The sequence below is a fragment of the Peromyscus eremicus genome, chromosome 20, assembly GCF_949786415.1.
Source record: "Peromyscus eremicus chromosome 20, PerEre_H2_v1, whole genome shotgun sequence".
Lineage (NCBI taxonomy): Eukaryota > Metazoa > Chordata > Mammalia > Rodentia > Cricetidae > Peromyscus > Peromyscus eremicus.
In genome coordinates, this window is record NC_081436.1 from 37404610 (window position 1) to 37419349 (window position 14740).

At 42.6% G+C, this 14740-nt stretch overlaps 1 protein-coding gene across 5 annotated transcripts in view; it reads left to right on the forward strand.

Moving 5' to 3' along the window:
* Window positions 1-14740, forward strand: part of Asap1 (ArfGAP with SH3 domain, ankyrin repeat and PH domain 1) — a 279840-nt gene that overhangs the window by 163914 nt on the left and 101186 nt on the right. For all 5 annotated transcript variants that reach the window (XM_059247916.1, XM_059247917.1, XM_059247920.1 and 2 more), the window contains exon 4: window positions 1282-1427. In XM_059247916.1, the coding sequence (XP_059103899.1) occupies window positions 1282-1427 (146 nt within the window). The remainder of the gene's footprint in view (window positions 1-1281; window positions 1428-14740) is intronic.

The following is a 14740-nucleotide window of genomic DNA, read 5'->3' on the forward strand; positions in this document are numbered from 1 at the left end:
TGATCCCTAGATAGAAGGTAAATACTCCTTGTGTGCCGGGTAGGGTAGGAAGCACAGAAGTTTTTGTTGCTGTCATCGTTGTGGGTTTTTAAGCTAGACAATAGAGTAGCAAGCTGGTTCAGTACCAAAACTGTACTTGAAACACAGATCCATCTTATCCAAGCATGTGAGCTTTGTACCGAGAGGCAGTTTTATTTAAAAAAAAGTTGGGCTGGGGATTTAGCTCAGTGGTAGAGCGCTTGCCTAGCAAGCACAAGGCCCTGGGTTCGGTCCTCAGCTTTGGAAAAAAAAAAAAAAATACAGTTTGTCTTTAGCCGGGTGGTGGTGGCTCACGCCTTTAATCCCAGCACTCGGGAGGCAGAGCCAGGCGGATCTCTGTGAGTTCGAGGCAAGCCTGGGTGGGCTACCAAGTGAGTTCCAGGAGAGGCGCAAAGCTACACAGAGAAACCCTGTCTCAAAAAACCAAAAAAAAAAAAAAAAAAAAGTTTTACAAGTGCTGTTCTTCAGACCTAGAGCATAAACAAAATAAAGGAGTCAAGATAGATGCAGAGAAAGAAATGTGCTAGAACACTTGAAGTTTTTTTGTTTGTTTGTTTTGTTTTGTTTTTATTCCAAGACAGAGGTGGGTTTGTTTTTGTTTTTTGGTTTTTTTTGGCGGGGGTGGGGTTTTTTTTGGTTTTTTTGTTTGTTTGTTTGTTTTTCCCAGACAGGGTTTCTCTGTGTAGCCCTGGCTGTTCTGGAACTCACTCTGTAGACCAGGCTGACCTCGAACTCAGATCCGCCTGGCTCTGCCTCCTGAGTGCTGGGATTAAAGGCGTGTGCCACCACCGCCTGGCCATAGTTTCTTAATTGCTGGAGAATGTGGTAAGAGTTTTTTCTTTAACTGGAGAATCAGTGGATGAGTTGGTATATAAACAAGCTCAGTGCTGTGAAGGAAACAGGAGGGGGGGGGAGAAGAAAGAGGGGGGGTGGAGGGGTGAGAGCGAGAGGAGAGAACACGCATGAGCGGGAGCCGGGTGTGGAGGCACGCACCTGTAATCACAGCACAAGAGAGGACCACAGCAGAAAGGTTGCAAGCCTGAGGCCAGCCTGAACTATGTTTAAGACCCTGTCTCAAAAGAAAAGAGCATTTAGTGTACTGCCAACCTCTGGACATGTTCAATAAATAATTGATGCTGATTTTCTCTGCTTTCCTTTTGAGAGGTTCCAGTGATCAGCATTCAAAAGAACTCCACATTGTGACAAATAATGCCTCATACCTCCTCTTTGCTTCTCTTTTAGATCATGTACAGAATGAAGAAAACTATGCACAAGTTCTGGATAAGTTTGGAAGTAATTTTTTAAGTAGAGACAACCCTGACCTTGGCACCGCTTTTGTCAAGTTTTCTACACTTACAAAGGAACTGTCCACGCTGCTGAAGAATCTGGTAAGCCTCCTCGTATGTAATGAAGCACTAACTATAGCCTCGTCCCTGCACCTGGAGAATAATCCATTGCTTCCTTACCTCAACCCTCAGTCCTGGGAGTGAAGAGTAAAATAAAAGCAACAGGCTGTGCAGTCATTGTTTGTCACAAACCTCAGGGAAAATTTTCTATCCTTGTATCTTTACCCCAGCCGCTGGCAGGATGGATTTATATAAAGAGAAAACACCTACCTGTCTTCCACGTTCTACCACTGCTACTGTTTTAAGATAACTGTCCTTAGCTTTTGTTTTGGGGCCTTTTTTCCCTTTTATTGAAAATAGATTCCCCTCACACATAATATATACTGATTATGGTTTCCCCTCTCTCTAGTCCTCCCAGTTCCTTCCTACCTCCCCTCCCATCAGAATCTGCTCCCCTTCTGTCTCATTAGAAAACAAATGGACTTCTAAGGGTTAATAAAATGAGATAAAGCAAAAACTAACATATCATTGAAATAGGACAAAACAAACAACAGAAGGCGAAGAGCCCAAGAAAAGGCACAAGAAACAGATACAGATTCAGAGACACACTCATTTACACATTCAGGAATCCCATAAAAGTACTAAACTGGAAACCATAATATATATGCAGAGGACCAGTATGGTAAAAAGAAAAAGTAAAAGTATATATAAAAGTAAATTTAAAATAAGATAAAATTTAAAAACAGGAGAAGAAAAAAAAAGTAAAAGTCAGGACATGATATTATCAGACAAGGAACCTCCAAAGGTCCATTGAGTTCAGGTTCTATTGGCCATCAACTGCTGGACACAGGGCCTACCCTTAAGAGTGGTTTGTTTCCCCAGTGAGACTGTCTTAGAAAAAAATAAATTTTCATTTGTAAGTGATTATCAATTGTAGATTGCTTCTAGGTTAAAGACCAAAGCATGTATCCACTTCTCCTCTGAGCTCTAGGATCCCATCTGATGTAGACCTGTGTAGGCCCTATACATACAGCTTTTTTTTTTTTTTTTTTTTTTTTTTTTTTTTTTTGGTAAACTGATTAAGAGAGTGATGAAACTCACTGCTGAACATGCAGTGGAATTATATCTTACATCTATGAAGATAGGTATAGCTGTGCATCTTGATTAGTGAAATAATGAACCTCTCTTAATTCCTTTCAGCATATCCTTTCAACACCTCCCCTACCTAGCCAAACACAAACAAGTACCTTCAAGAAAAATGTTTTAAGATTTAAGGAAAGTGGATGGCAGGAAGAATCCTAAAGCATAAGGTCTTAGGTGGCAGTGGTGCATGCCTTTAATCCTAGCACTCGGGAGGCAGAGCCAGGTGGATCTCTGTGAGTTCGAGGCCAGCCTGGTCTACAGAGCAAGTTCCAGGACAGCCTGGTCTACAGAGTGAGTTCCAGGACAAGCACCAAAACTACACAGAGAAACCCTGTCTCGGAAAATCAACAAAACAAAACATAAGGTCTTTACAGATGTTGACCGAAGAAGGCAGACACAGATTGACAGTGGTCAGTTTTGTTTGCCAGGCCCTGTGTCTGGGTATCACCACATCTTAACTGCATTCACATCACTGGGCTTGAGCATGTGTGTGATTGGTTCGGTGAACTGTCTAAGAACTCTAAGAACTGTCACATTTGCCCTTGATTTGATTCAGTCAAGTATCTTGTAAGTCTTAAGAGGTAGGGGACTTGCACAGCAAGGTGATTTATTATCCTATTTTCCTCGGTATGCCTGTCCTGGAGAAGAGCATTTGATCCCCTCCTCCCTCCCCAGCATTGCACTATTACATCATCAAGGATCTGGAGCCTCAGCTCATGCCCTCACCTAGGGTGGGTTATCTGTGAGATGGGCCTCGGTGGCCTTGGGTAGTAATCCTGTCATAAATCCATGTGATACAAACAGCTTACAGTCTGTTAACCTGAGGATTTGGCCAGTCAAAATGGGTTTTTTTCTTGTATTAAAAACATTCATGTGTCTGGTTTCCTGACAGTTTAATTTTAATTGATGGTTTAAGCCACTGAAAAAGTCATAAGTACTAAATCATGTAATCTGAAAAAACATTGAATATAAAATACTTTGTCTTTTCAAAAGCTTGAAAAAAGACAATGTGGACCTAAGACATAATGTTCCTGTGTTTTTTGGTTTAACAAGCCCGTGATGTATCTCTCTTAGACTATTTTAATCTTGTTCCCTCTTCCTTCTGGGTGTTACTTGCTGCTTGCTGTGGAGTTGCTTATAGGGCAGTAAGCATGAACTTTTAAGGCCTGATAGTAAGAAAGGAAGTGAAGTAAGACTCCCCCTCACTTTGGTAATAACTGCCTAGGATGCTTTTCCCAGAGGTACTCTTGTCACATGAGTATCTCGCTTTCCGTGAAACCAAATGTGCTTTGACATCAGTCAGGGGTCATCACCCCCAAGGTTCCCACACCAGTCTGTCATACATATTTATTATATTATATTATATTTTACATAATATATATTTATATATTGTATTTATATATATTTAGTATTATACAAGTTGCTGCTCAACTGTATATCTACATGTACAAGACAGTCAAGCAAATATGTGATTATTTAATATATCCGTGTATGTCCATATAAAAATTGATGTTTATTGAAGACCTTTGAACCCGGCAGTGTGTGGTGAGTGCTTGTTATGGTTTGAATGTGAAGTGGTCCCCACAGGCTCATGTTCCTAGCTGTTTGCACTGTTCTGGGACAAGTTCGCGAAACCTTTTAGACATAAAGTCCAGCCAGCATGGGGGTGAGGCTTGAGGGTTACAGCTTGTTCTAGCCACCTCCTTTCTGATCCACCCAGATGTCAAGTGTCCTGGCTCTAAGCTCCACCCCAGTGACCTTCCCCATGCCCTCCGCAAAAGGATGGACTGTGCCCTTCCAAACTGAACTGAGCCTGTCCTTCCTTAAGTATTTCTGACAGGTATTCTGTCTCAGGGACAAGACAAGGAACCTTTGCAGTGTTTACAAGGCTGTCTTACCATTAATTGCCTAGCTGTCCTGTGGTAGTACTGATAGTCGCCCTAAGGGTACCGAGTGTATGTTGTTGGTTCTCACTGCTGGGAAGCAGCCCTCCCCACCCTCTGCCTCTGACCTGTCACTTGCACTGTGCGTGTATTGCCCCTGCCACCGTAAATTCTCATTATTCTCTTTCCCGAGCAAAAAGTGCCTGTCTAGCTGTTTCCCTAGATATACTCGGTCCAAGTGTTTTTGTTTGTTTGTTTTCATTTTTATTTGTTTTTTTGGGGGGTGGAGGGGTTGCCATGTCCTCTCTCTTTCATAGAATACAAGTCTAAGGTAAATCAAAAAGAAATTGCTGAACACCTAATTCATTTCATTAAGGAAAAATAAATATTCTCAATTTGAGGATGGAGATGGCATTCCTGGTAAGGGGCCATAGCATAATCAATTTTCACTGGAGTTGGGGCAGTCCACGTGGTCACTCTTCTGGGGCTGGCTTTGCACGTGACTGTAGCTTTTCCTGAGAAGCGTGGCATTGTGCTGGCACCTCTGTCTCCCTTGGATCTGCCACTGGCCTCGATTTTATTCCCATAGCTTCACTATGCATTGCCCTATCAGATGCTGCTCACAGAGCTCTGAGATGCAGCACTCCTTGGGCCCAGGCTTTCCTTTGGAAGCTTGGTAGAAGCCACTCGACCCCCTAACTCTTGGGAAACCAGCATGGGGTGGGCAGTTGCTGGGTCTGCTGGAGTTGTCCGTAGGTCCATTTAAGCAACAGTTATTGCTGCCTCTGAGTGCCTTGCTGACCGAACACAGGGAAGTCAGGCATCTTTTCTGTGGTCCCAGTGAAGCACTGGGGCGTCTTACGGAGACCAGTAACCATACCTTCCTTAGAACTGTGTACAAAGATAAGGTTGCTTATCTTTACTTACTGTGTACAAAGATAAGGTTGCTACTGTTGTTGTTTTTGCTCAACAGACAGAAAAGCATGTGCAAGAACTGGTGGGATTCCGATGAGGTCTGTAGTCTAGTCACTTGTCATTCTGTTGTCAGTTTCTAGATTTTAATAAAATAATATATGAGCTGTTGTTGCTGGGGAAGCTGGTTGAAAAGTAAACAGGGCCGCTCTATACCGTGTTTTCAATTTTTTGTGAGTTTAAATTTTTCAAAATATAAATCAAAGTCTAAGCATTAAGTCGTAGTCTGAAAGGAAGGACAAATGTTTCCTAAAGCATCACTATGTAAAAATGTCATTGTAAAAGAAATGTACCGAACCAAAGACAAGTGGTGTCTACTGTGCCCTGAGGTGGCTGGGGTGTGGCCCTCAGCCTGCTTCCTTTACACTTCCCTAGGTTGTGTGAGGCAGTTTTTCCCTCCCGGTGAATTTCTTTTTCTAACGTCATTCCTGTGGTTCTCGTTCTGAGAAGACAGAGGGATTTGCTCTGTGCTTCCTGAAGTTGGGCTGTTAGGTTTCTTTTGTCTAGGAAATGCTGCCTCTTAGTGGTCAGGAACCAGAGAGCAGTGTGGACAGGATCCCGTTTCCTTGTTTCCTTTGGCGTGTCTGAAGAGGGTTCAAAGAAAAGGTTACCCGCAGCTGCTTCCCTGCAAGCCTGCAAAGATGCTTCAGTCTTGGTTTCTTCACTTGTGTAAAACGAGATGGATGGTCCTCCTTGCCATATCACCCACAATGCGTATGTATATTGTATTTATTGGGGTTCTGTACAGATACTGTGACTGAGAAAGAGGGACATAGCAGTGAGAATGTGTACTGGAGCCTCTTCCCTCTGCAAGTTTCTGTTGTGGTAGCATTTTCAAAAGCTGTGTAAAGCGCCTCTGCAGCATGTGGGTCTTCTGTGTGGTGTGGACTCCTTACGTCCCTCCTGCCCTGGTGCCCCTTTAGAATTCAGTATATTAGTGAGAAGGACTTCTTTTACAGTGGACTTTATTATAAATAGATAAAAGTAGACCGCTCTTCAGTTTAGCTGCTTATGATTTTGTTGTTCATTTGATTAAATATACAGTGAATGAAGAAAAGAAAGGAAAGGAAAGGCCATGGCTGCCCCTCGGTATGGTGGAGGAGAAAGTTTATTATAGATATGTGGGAAAGCATAGCCAGAGGCAGAGACATCTGTGAGAGTCCAGAGTGGACATGGCCAGACTGAGCTGGGCCATGTGGGAGAGGGGGAAGGGGAGAGAGAGAGCGGAAACTGGTACAACCGCCAGGAGGCCAAAGGTCCAAAAAGGGAAAGCATAGCCAAATGTGTGGATTATATAGGGAAGAGCCTCTGGGGGAAAGGCAGCCCAGCCCCTGGGCTGGAGAGGTCAAGGTCAAGGGTATGTTGGCCATTCCCTGTAACAGGCAGGGACTGAGGGATGCTGGGAGAACTTGGCAGCCAGGTCCAGCTTTTATATGTTAAACAGGCACCCCTGCCCCAGTCCTTTGTCCTAGCTTTGAAACAAAAACTAAATACCAAGATGAAATTCATGTTTCTAACCTTTGAAAGGAAAGCAATACAATGATTGTTTGCTGAACAGCTCTGGCTGGTCCTGGGATCCTAGCAAGGAAGTAAATCATCAGCAGAAAGCATGGAACACATTTAAAGTTCCCAACTGCGCAGTTGCGCTGTGGTGTTGATTCTCAGTGGTGAGAGGACAGCATTTAAATGCCGTGCCCACAGAGTCAGTGCTGCGGTGGTTTTACAGCTGTGTGGACACCTTATTTAACACTAATGGGCTGTGCCCAGGTGGGGTCTTGTCCAGGCAGGACTCTTGGAGCTCCTGGACTCTTCTGTGCCCAAGCCTTTGCACAGCTCTGCAGATTGTCATTTAGCAGTTGAGGGCAGTTATTGCTTCAGAGCTGCTGGAGTGGAGCAGAAAGTTCCGCAGCTGCAGAGCACTTCCTGTTTACAGTTTCTGACTGCAGAATGTTGTGGTTTGGGTTAAGGATTGTTTTTTGTTTTATTTTGATTTCTTATTTTTAAGTTTCTTTCCCTACAGATGAAAATAGCTGATCTAGATTTTTTATCACATTTTTTTTTTAAGAATTTTCTTTGATATGTTAAAAAGAGTAGAGAGGATAATAGTTATACCCAGTGGTAAGTAAATAACTGCTGGTGCCCTGAACTCTAATGTATCTTTGAAGATCTCATCCTTTTTTTATTTAAATTAAAATATAATTACATCCATTTCCTTTTTCTCCCTTCAACCCCTCCCATGTCCTGGACCCCTTGTTCCCTTTCAAACTCCTGGTTTGAAACTTGTCAGTGTTGTGCTTGCGTGCGTGCGTGCGTGCGTGCGTGCGTGCATGTAAATAACTTGCCAACCTGCCCAGCCCATTTAGTGCTGTATGTATGATTTCAGGGCTGACTGCTTGGTATTGGATAACCAATGAGGTGCTCATTCCTGGGGAGACTGTTTCTCACTTAGAGCATTCCCCTAATTTTCTCTAGTTCTTTGTCTAGAGGTGAGCCCTGAGGCTCCCCTTCCATGTTAGCATATCTGTTGGAGTTAGGACAAGTTCAGGTCTTGTTTAGGTAGCCATGTTATTGAGGTATGGTAGGTGAAGCTTCCCTGTCATTTCTAGAAGACACAATCTCAGAGCAGATTTTTTTTGTCCTCTGGCTTTCATAATCTTTCTGTCCTCTCTTTGGCGATGTTCCATGAGCATTAGGCGAAGGAGTTGTGTTATAGATGTGTCTGTTGGTTCTGAGCTCCCCGCATAGGATCTCATCTTTGCAATGTTTCAGTGTTGGTACTACACCTCCCCTCATGCCCTGATGTGACTCATGAGTAGTTAGTGTTGTGGGACATTATGTTAAGTGAGGTCTGTCCATGTGTGAGGGGTGATGAGTAAGGGGGAAAGGATTTGGGGTGTCTTGTTTTGGTTTTTATTATGATAGTTACATGTGTTTGCTATAACGAAATGGGAATATGAGAAGACAAATACTATTACATAATTTTAGTGTCTGGCATTTTAATGTAATATTCCTTTTGAACAACTTTATACATTTAGACACAGATACTGATGGTTTACATATCTAAGTGTATATTGCATATATCTTATGTTGTGTCTAAAATCCTTAGAGTTAGACAATCTTAGGGTTCGGGGTTTGTATTTTAGATGGGTGGCAGTGTAGGTGCCATGTACTCTGCAATGCCTCCAGGGCTCCTCCAGTTGATGCTTACCACTGAACAGTGCCCCTCTGCAGGGAGACAGTGATGCCAGGGTGGAATGCAGTGATCGAAGATCCCACTTCCGATCAGACTCATCACTGAAGTGCAGTCGTGGTGGGGTTGGGTACCAACAAAAATGTGTATCATAGATTTATTTCAGAAGCTCTTAGAACTTTTCTGTTGTCGTATTGTTTTAGAAGCTTGTTAACTTTCTAGGACATACAAATAAAACTGGAAAGTTACTTTCACAGGCTACTTAATATATCTTACATAGCCAGACCATAGCTAATGACTTGAAATTTCCTCTCATCAGTATGTAGTTGCTGTGTAATAAATATATCTAGTGTACAGAAGTTGTGTGTAATCCTGGCTGAGTTTTAAATTAGTATGCGCTGTTGTCCATTAAAAATATTTTAAATAGAAAGTCAAATAATGGTTGTTAAGTAGGACTTTCATCAAGAGTGTATACATGCTGTGTGTGATTGTGAATTGCTCCTCAGCTCAAGGTATAGTCACAAAACAGCGTTTGGAACTAGGAGAGGCATGCTTTAAAGTTGTGGGTCCACATAAGAGGAAGGAAGACAGAGGATAGGACCGAGTCACTAGTTAAGAGAGATTTGGACAGAATCACATTGAAAATGGCGCCGTGGCCCTTGCTTATCTTGCTTTGTCTCCCTCGCTCCCCCAGTCTCAAGTATTTAATACTAGCCACTCTGGCCAATGTAAGGAGTTACTGTCTTTAAATTAATTAAGTAATTGATTATTTAATCTGGTGTCATCCTCAGAGCCTTTAAGATAGTAATGCTATTATTTTTATGGTTAACTTTTGCTTATCCAAATAGAGATAACAATAGTTTGTATTTATAGTGTGCTAGCTATGTGCTGTTCATTGATTTAAGCACTTTACATGTTGTGTTAGCACAGGTTAGTCCTAATTTAAGCACTTACATGCTGTGTTAGGACAGGTTAGTGAGTATCTGCCACAGTAGTAGTGAGTGTAGTAAAGGTTAGTTTCCTCCTCCTGTCACGTGTCTTCTGAAGGAATCTGGTTCAGATAATAAGAGTACATCCAAGAATAAGGCTGTGACACAGCAGCTCTCCACGGGGCTTGGTATGGCGGGAGAACAGAGACCAGGTAGGCTTATGAAGACTTTCACAACGCTCCAGATGTTTGTCGCTCTTCCTTGCTCTGGGGGACCAGAAAACCAAGGAACAGATGACTTGGTTAGTACTTGGTGAGCATTACCTTCTGTGGTCGTCTCTGCCTCACTGACTCCTTGGATCAGTCCTTGGTGACTGCAGAGAAAATGGAATCACACCTCACGTAGTTGTAAGAGCTCTTCAAACCTGGAGTCTCCTCTACAGCACCCTGTCTGCCACCTCCGAAAATATATGGATGTGCTCTTACCGCCATAGATTTACCATTAAGTTAAAAGTGATATTGATCTAAAAACAATTAAAGCAGCAGCACAGATGTTCCAAGGAGGAGACAGACACCGAGATAATTGACTTTCCGTTTGCGTGCTCTTTATCCTGGAAGCCTCTGGAGTTCTTTTTCCTGGCCCAGATCTGTAGGTGCATTGCGAGAAGCAAATGCAGACGCTTCCCTTGGCTCTGAGAATTCCTTGAGGCTCTGGCTGCCAGTCACTCCTTTGACCCTTTGCCCTCGCCCTTTCTTTCTCATTTTTTATCCCAGGAATGAACTCTTACCTAGATCTCCTCCTTCTCTCTGACTGCTTCAGATTCCATCTTACTTTGGATTCCTCTGGGGAATGTTGCCTCAGTCTCTCTTTCCTCAGCACATACCACTGACCTCAGACAGGGCTGCTGCCTGCTTCACACCTGACTGATTGCTAAGAGATAGACAGTCAAGTCAGGGCCCCTTCTTCCTGTGGGCTGCTGTCAACAGACTGGGCACAGATTCTCAAGAGAAACATGACTGTTTCAGGCTCCACTTGTGTGTGCAAGGTCAGTGCTCTGGGCTGTGTATACTCCACCCAACTTTACATGTAGTCATGCCATGTTATCTGTCTGCTTCTCTCCAGGAACAGGAGCATCAAAGTGAATGAGATGGAAAATTTAACTCCATGCCTTGTTCTTTGGTGAGAGGTCTGCTCCAAGAAGCACTACTATTTCTCAAGGAGACTTGCAATGCACATTTGTATGTTAGAAGCTTAGACACATGATACTGAAGAATCTTAACTAATTCAATGGTTCTGAACTTGATCACTGAATTTCACATATAAGAAACATGAACTTCCCATTGAACCACTTTGAGAAATGATACTTAGAAAATTTGATAGATCAGGGGTTCCATGTCTTTAGTTGGGTTTATTCTTAATTTCATTCTGTTTCCCCCTTCTGGAATTTATTTCTAATTATGTTTACTATATAATCATGGTTGTTTTCCAGCCAGTTGTTTCTTATAGTCTCTTTTTATTTCAGACTCTGCCCTTTGCTCCTTTGGTCCCTTATGAATACATGAAGAAATGCCCTACTGTATATCCAGTCTTCAGGTAGAGCCTTACTACATCTGCCACTAGAAATGAGTAGTAGCCTTTCCACTGGCTCACTGCTCCCACTGTGCTAAGAGATTGAAACAGTGGAAAGGTCTGAGCGTTGGCAGAAATAGTGTAACGTTGGCAGGTGGGTGTAACAGTTCAGACCTCTGCTCTGCTGCTTCACAGGCTGGGTCACGAGAGGCAGATCACTCATTTTCTCACTCACCTATCCAGAGAACAGGGGTGCCTCGTCTTCACACTAGTAGGTAAAGCAGGCAGGAGAAAAATGTCCGATTACAAGTGGAACCCTTGTCTTGAGGTAGAAATAATAGAGTGGGTATTTATGAGAGGTGTTTTTTGTTTTTGTTTTTGTTTTGAGACAGAGTTTCTCTGTGTAGTTTTGGTGCCTTTCCTGGATCTCGCTCTGTAGACCAGGCTGGCCTCAAACTCACAGAGATCCACCTGGCTCTGCCTCCCAAGTGCTGGGATTAAAGGCGTGTGCCACCACCACCTGGCAAGAGTATTTTTTTTTTAAGCTGGTGGAAACCATTTCACTTAAGAGAGACACTAAATAGCATTCAACAGTGGTTTATATTGCATGCTACAGTGAGGTCAGAATGCATATTAAAGTCGGTACTAAGAATACAGACTTACTAAAGTGTTCCTCAACTCAGTGACTTCTACCAGGTGCCCACTATATGCCAGGCTCTGTGGTAGGCATGACTGTCCCTTTCTGTTTGAGAATGCTTGCATGAAACAGTTTGGTAGAATTCTAAAGAATTCTTTAATTTTACAGAAAAGGAGACAGACGGACATAAGGACAGAATTTTACAAAGCCTCTTGCTTTGGGGTTTCCATGAGTAGGGGAGACTTTATTGGCTTCTTGGAAGCAGCTAGTGTCACAGATTTAACTCTATGATTCCTCTTGTGCATGGGTGGCCATGAGCTATATCCATCAATGAATGTACAGCACAATCACCCTTTAGGTGGGTATTTGAATTCTGAACATTTCCATGACGGTCAAATGCCATGCTTTAGAACATTCAGGTACAGACCAAGCAGGAGGCCCAGTGCAGCAATTGCCTCTGGTTTTAGTCAGGTGAAGGAAGGAAGGTATGATGTTTATAAGGAGGCATCGCTGTCCCTCCTGACACACACTACGCTCAGGTGTGCCAGTATATTTGGATTGTTATCTTATATATAAAGATATAAACAGATATCTTAAGTCATGTTAAGGTCCTTCCAGAGTCAGTTATAAAACATGTGTAGGGCATGTGATAGTGGCATTCACAGAAGGCAAAGAAAATGTGACCTGATGTCACAGAATGGTTTTGTTGTGATTCACACTTGGCAGATTATAAATGGCATGCATGAAATGAAATTTAAAGTCCAAAAGTTGGCCAAGAACTTATTATCTTTCCAAGCCAAGACTCCCATGTATGGGCTGTGTCTTTCCGCTTTCTCCTTTGTCTTATTTAAGTGAGAGATCTCCTTCTCTTTCCAGCTCCTCTCTTTGCCGGGTAGCTGTCTCCAGTGGGGTCAGATGCAAAGGAGAACAGTGCTTTAGTTCCTTCTCTCTGGGAAGAGCTACTAAATCTAAGCCCTTGTTTACTCGAATCAGAAAGAATATACTTTCATTGTTTCAAGTTAAGGATTTTCATATTTCCTTATCCTCCCACACTGCCCTTTTCTTTGTGTAACATTTCCAGGAAAATTGGAATCCCTCTTGAATTCAGTCTTGTCAGATGCTATCTGCAACTAGGTGTACCTTGGGTTGTCCAGAATTCTCTAGAGCAACCTTTGACCTCTATGGCAGTTGCACCTGAGACAGTAGGCAAGTTGATTTCCACTCTGGCTGGAGGCATTCCCTCCTTGACAAGAATTAGGATTTTCTGCTGTGGACAGTAGAAAATCTAAGTTTCAGACATTTATTTCACTTCAAAAACTTACGAAGACTTGGGCTATTGGGCTCCATCCTCAAGAGGTTCTGGTTAATTAGATTTGGGGCTTCATTTCTGAGGTATTTCCAGGTAGCACTGAGAACGTTAGTCCAGGACACACTTGGGGAGCCACCTGCACCAGAGATCTGGAATTTCCTTCAGACTCACTGCCATAGGGTTTTTGCTTTTATGTACCGATTTGATTTGTAACTTGCATTAATGATCAAACAGTTTCCTGATCACACAGGCCTACAATCCAGTTACCCAGGAAGTTGAAGCATAGGGAGTTAGGTTCAACACCATACTGGGACCCTGTCATTAAAAAAAAAAAAAAAAAGTAAAGGGAGGGCTGGAGAATAGTTTGCACATAGAATGCATAAAGCCTTAGGTTCAGCCCTCAGCACCATAAATAAGCAAGGTGATGGGCCTGCCCTTTTGTGCTTCTATGTTACGTTTCTTATTAACTTTCTTAGAAGAAAAATAACCATTCGTTGTTGCAGACTTGGAAAATAGAAGAGACAAGATGAAGATAAAAATCACCAGTAAACTTTTTATTCAGACTTTTGTGTATAAATTTCAATTAATAACTTTTTGAAACAGTGTCAGGTTCATAATGCAGTGTTTCATACATTTCTTATTTCTGCATTTTGAAAATGTTTTCGATTTTGTATACTGCCGCTAAGCTGGCTACAGCCTTCTAACAGGTCAGACCTGGATGAGGCCAGTAGGCACCTGGGCACTCTCTCATTGCCATCAGAGGTCCTCTGCAGACTCCAGAGACACTGTCCTCAACCTGGTTGCTCATGGCTGTGGCATCCCTATCTTACATTTCTACTGTCATTCACTGAATTTCCTATTTTGAACTTTCCATTGCTTTGCTATCTAGAATAGAATACTGGGAATTTCTGTGCATCCTGTGATTATATCTTGCTTTTATATTGGTCTTCATCTATCACTTTTGTTTGAACCAGTTAAGAAGTAAAGTGCATGCATCCCAAGGCCCTGGCAGTCCTGGCGGGTTACTAGCCTGCTCTGATCAAGTTAAGAAACCCACATTGAAGGGGTTCCTGAACCACCACCGCCCCTGAGTGAGGAGCCAACAACAGTTGCTGGCTTCCAAAGGAGGAAGGGTCAGTTTTCTTCAAGGAAGTGTGGCTCCTGATAAGTCAACCATGCGCCAGTGGATGGCTACACACCAGGTTGAAATCATTGGGCTATGAAATTTATATGAAATTTTTTAAAAAAGGAGGCAGAGGATAAGAAGAGGCAGAAAAGAGACACAAAGTTGGAGGTTGGGGGAGGATCTAGAACCATTTAAAAGGAAAGATATGGGAAGGAATATAATTAAAATACATTGTATGAAATTCTGAAATAGTTAATAAAAATATATTTTAAAAACACCAGAAAACCACTATCCCTGAGGTAACTTAGACTCTTTGAGAAAGGTATGTTATACAGTACCCAAGGTTTTGTAGTTCCTATAACTCTTAATAGAAAGTCTAGAATTTTGATGGGGCTTATGATTCGGTCCTCTACCTCTTCTAGGTGAGTGACAACCTGCTGGATGGTTGTTCTTATGTCACTTTGTTGGGACATGGCCCAGCCTGACCTCTTGTAATATGCTCTATCCCCCATGGTTGTTTGACTCATTGGGTCTGAGGTTTTTTTTCGTACTGTATCCTCTTGTATCTCAGTAGCTCTATCAGGCAAAGAGAATGTT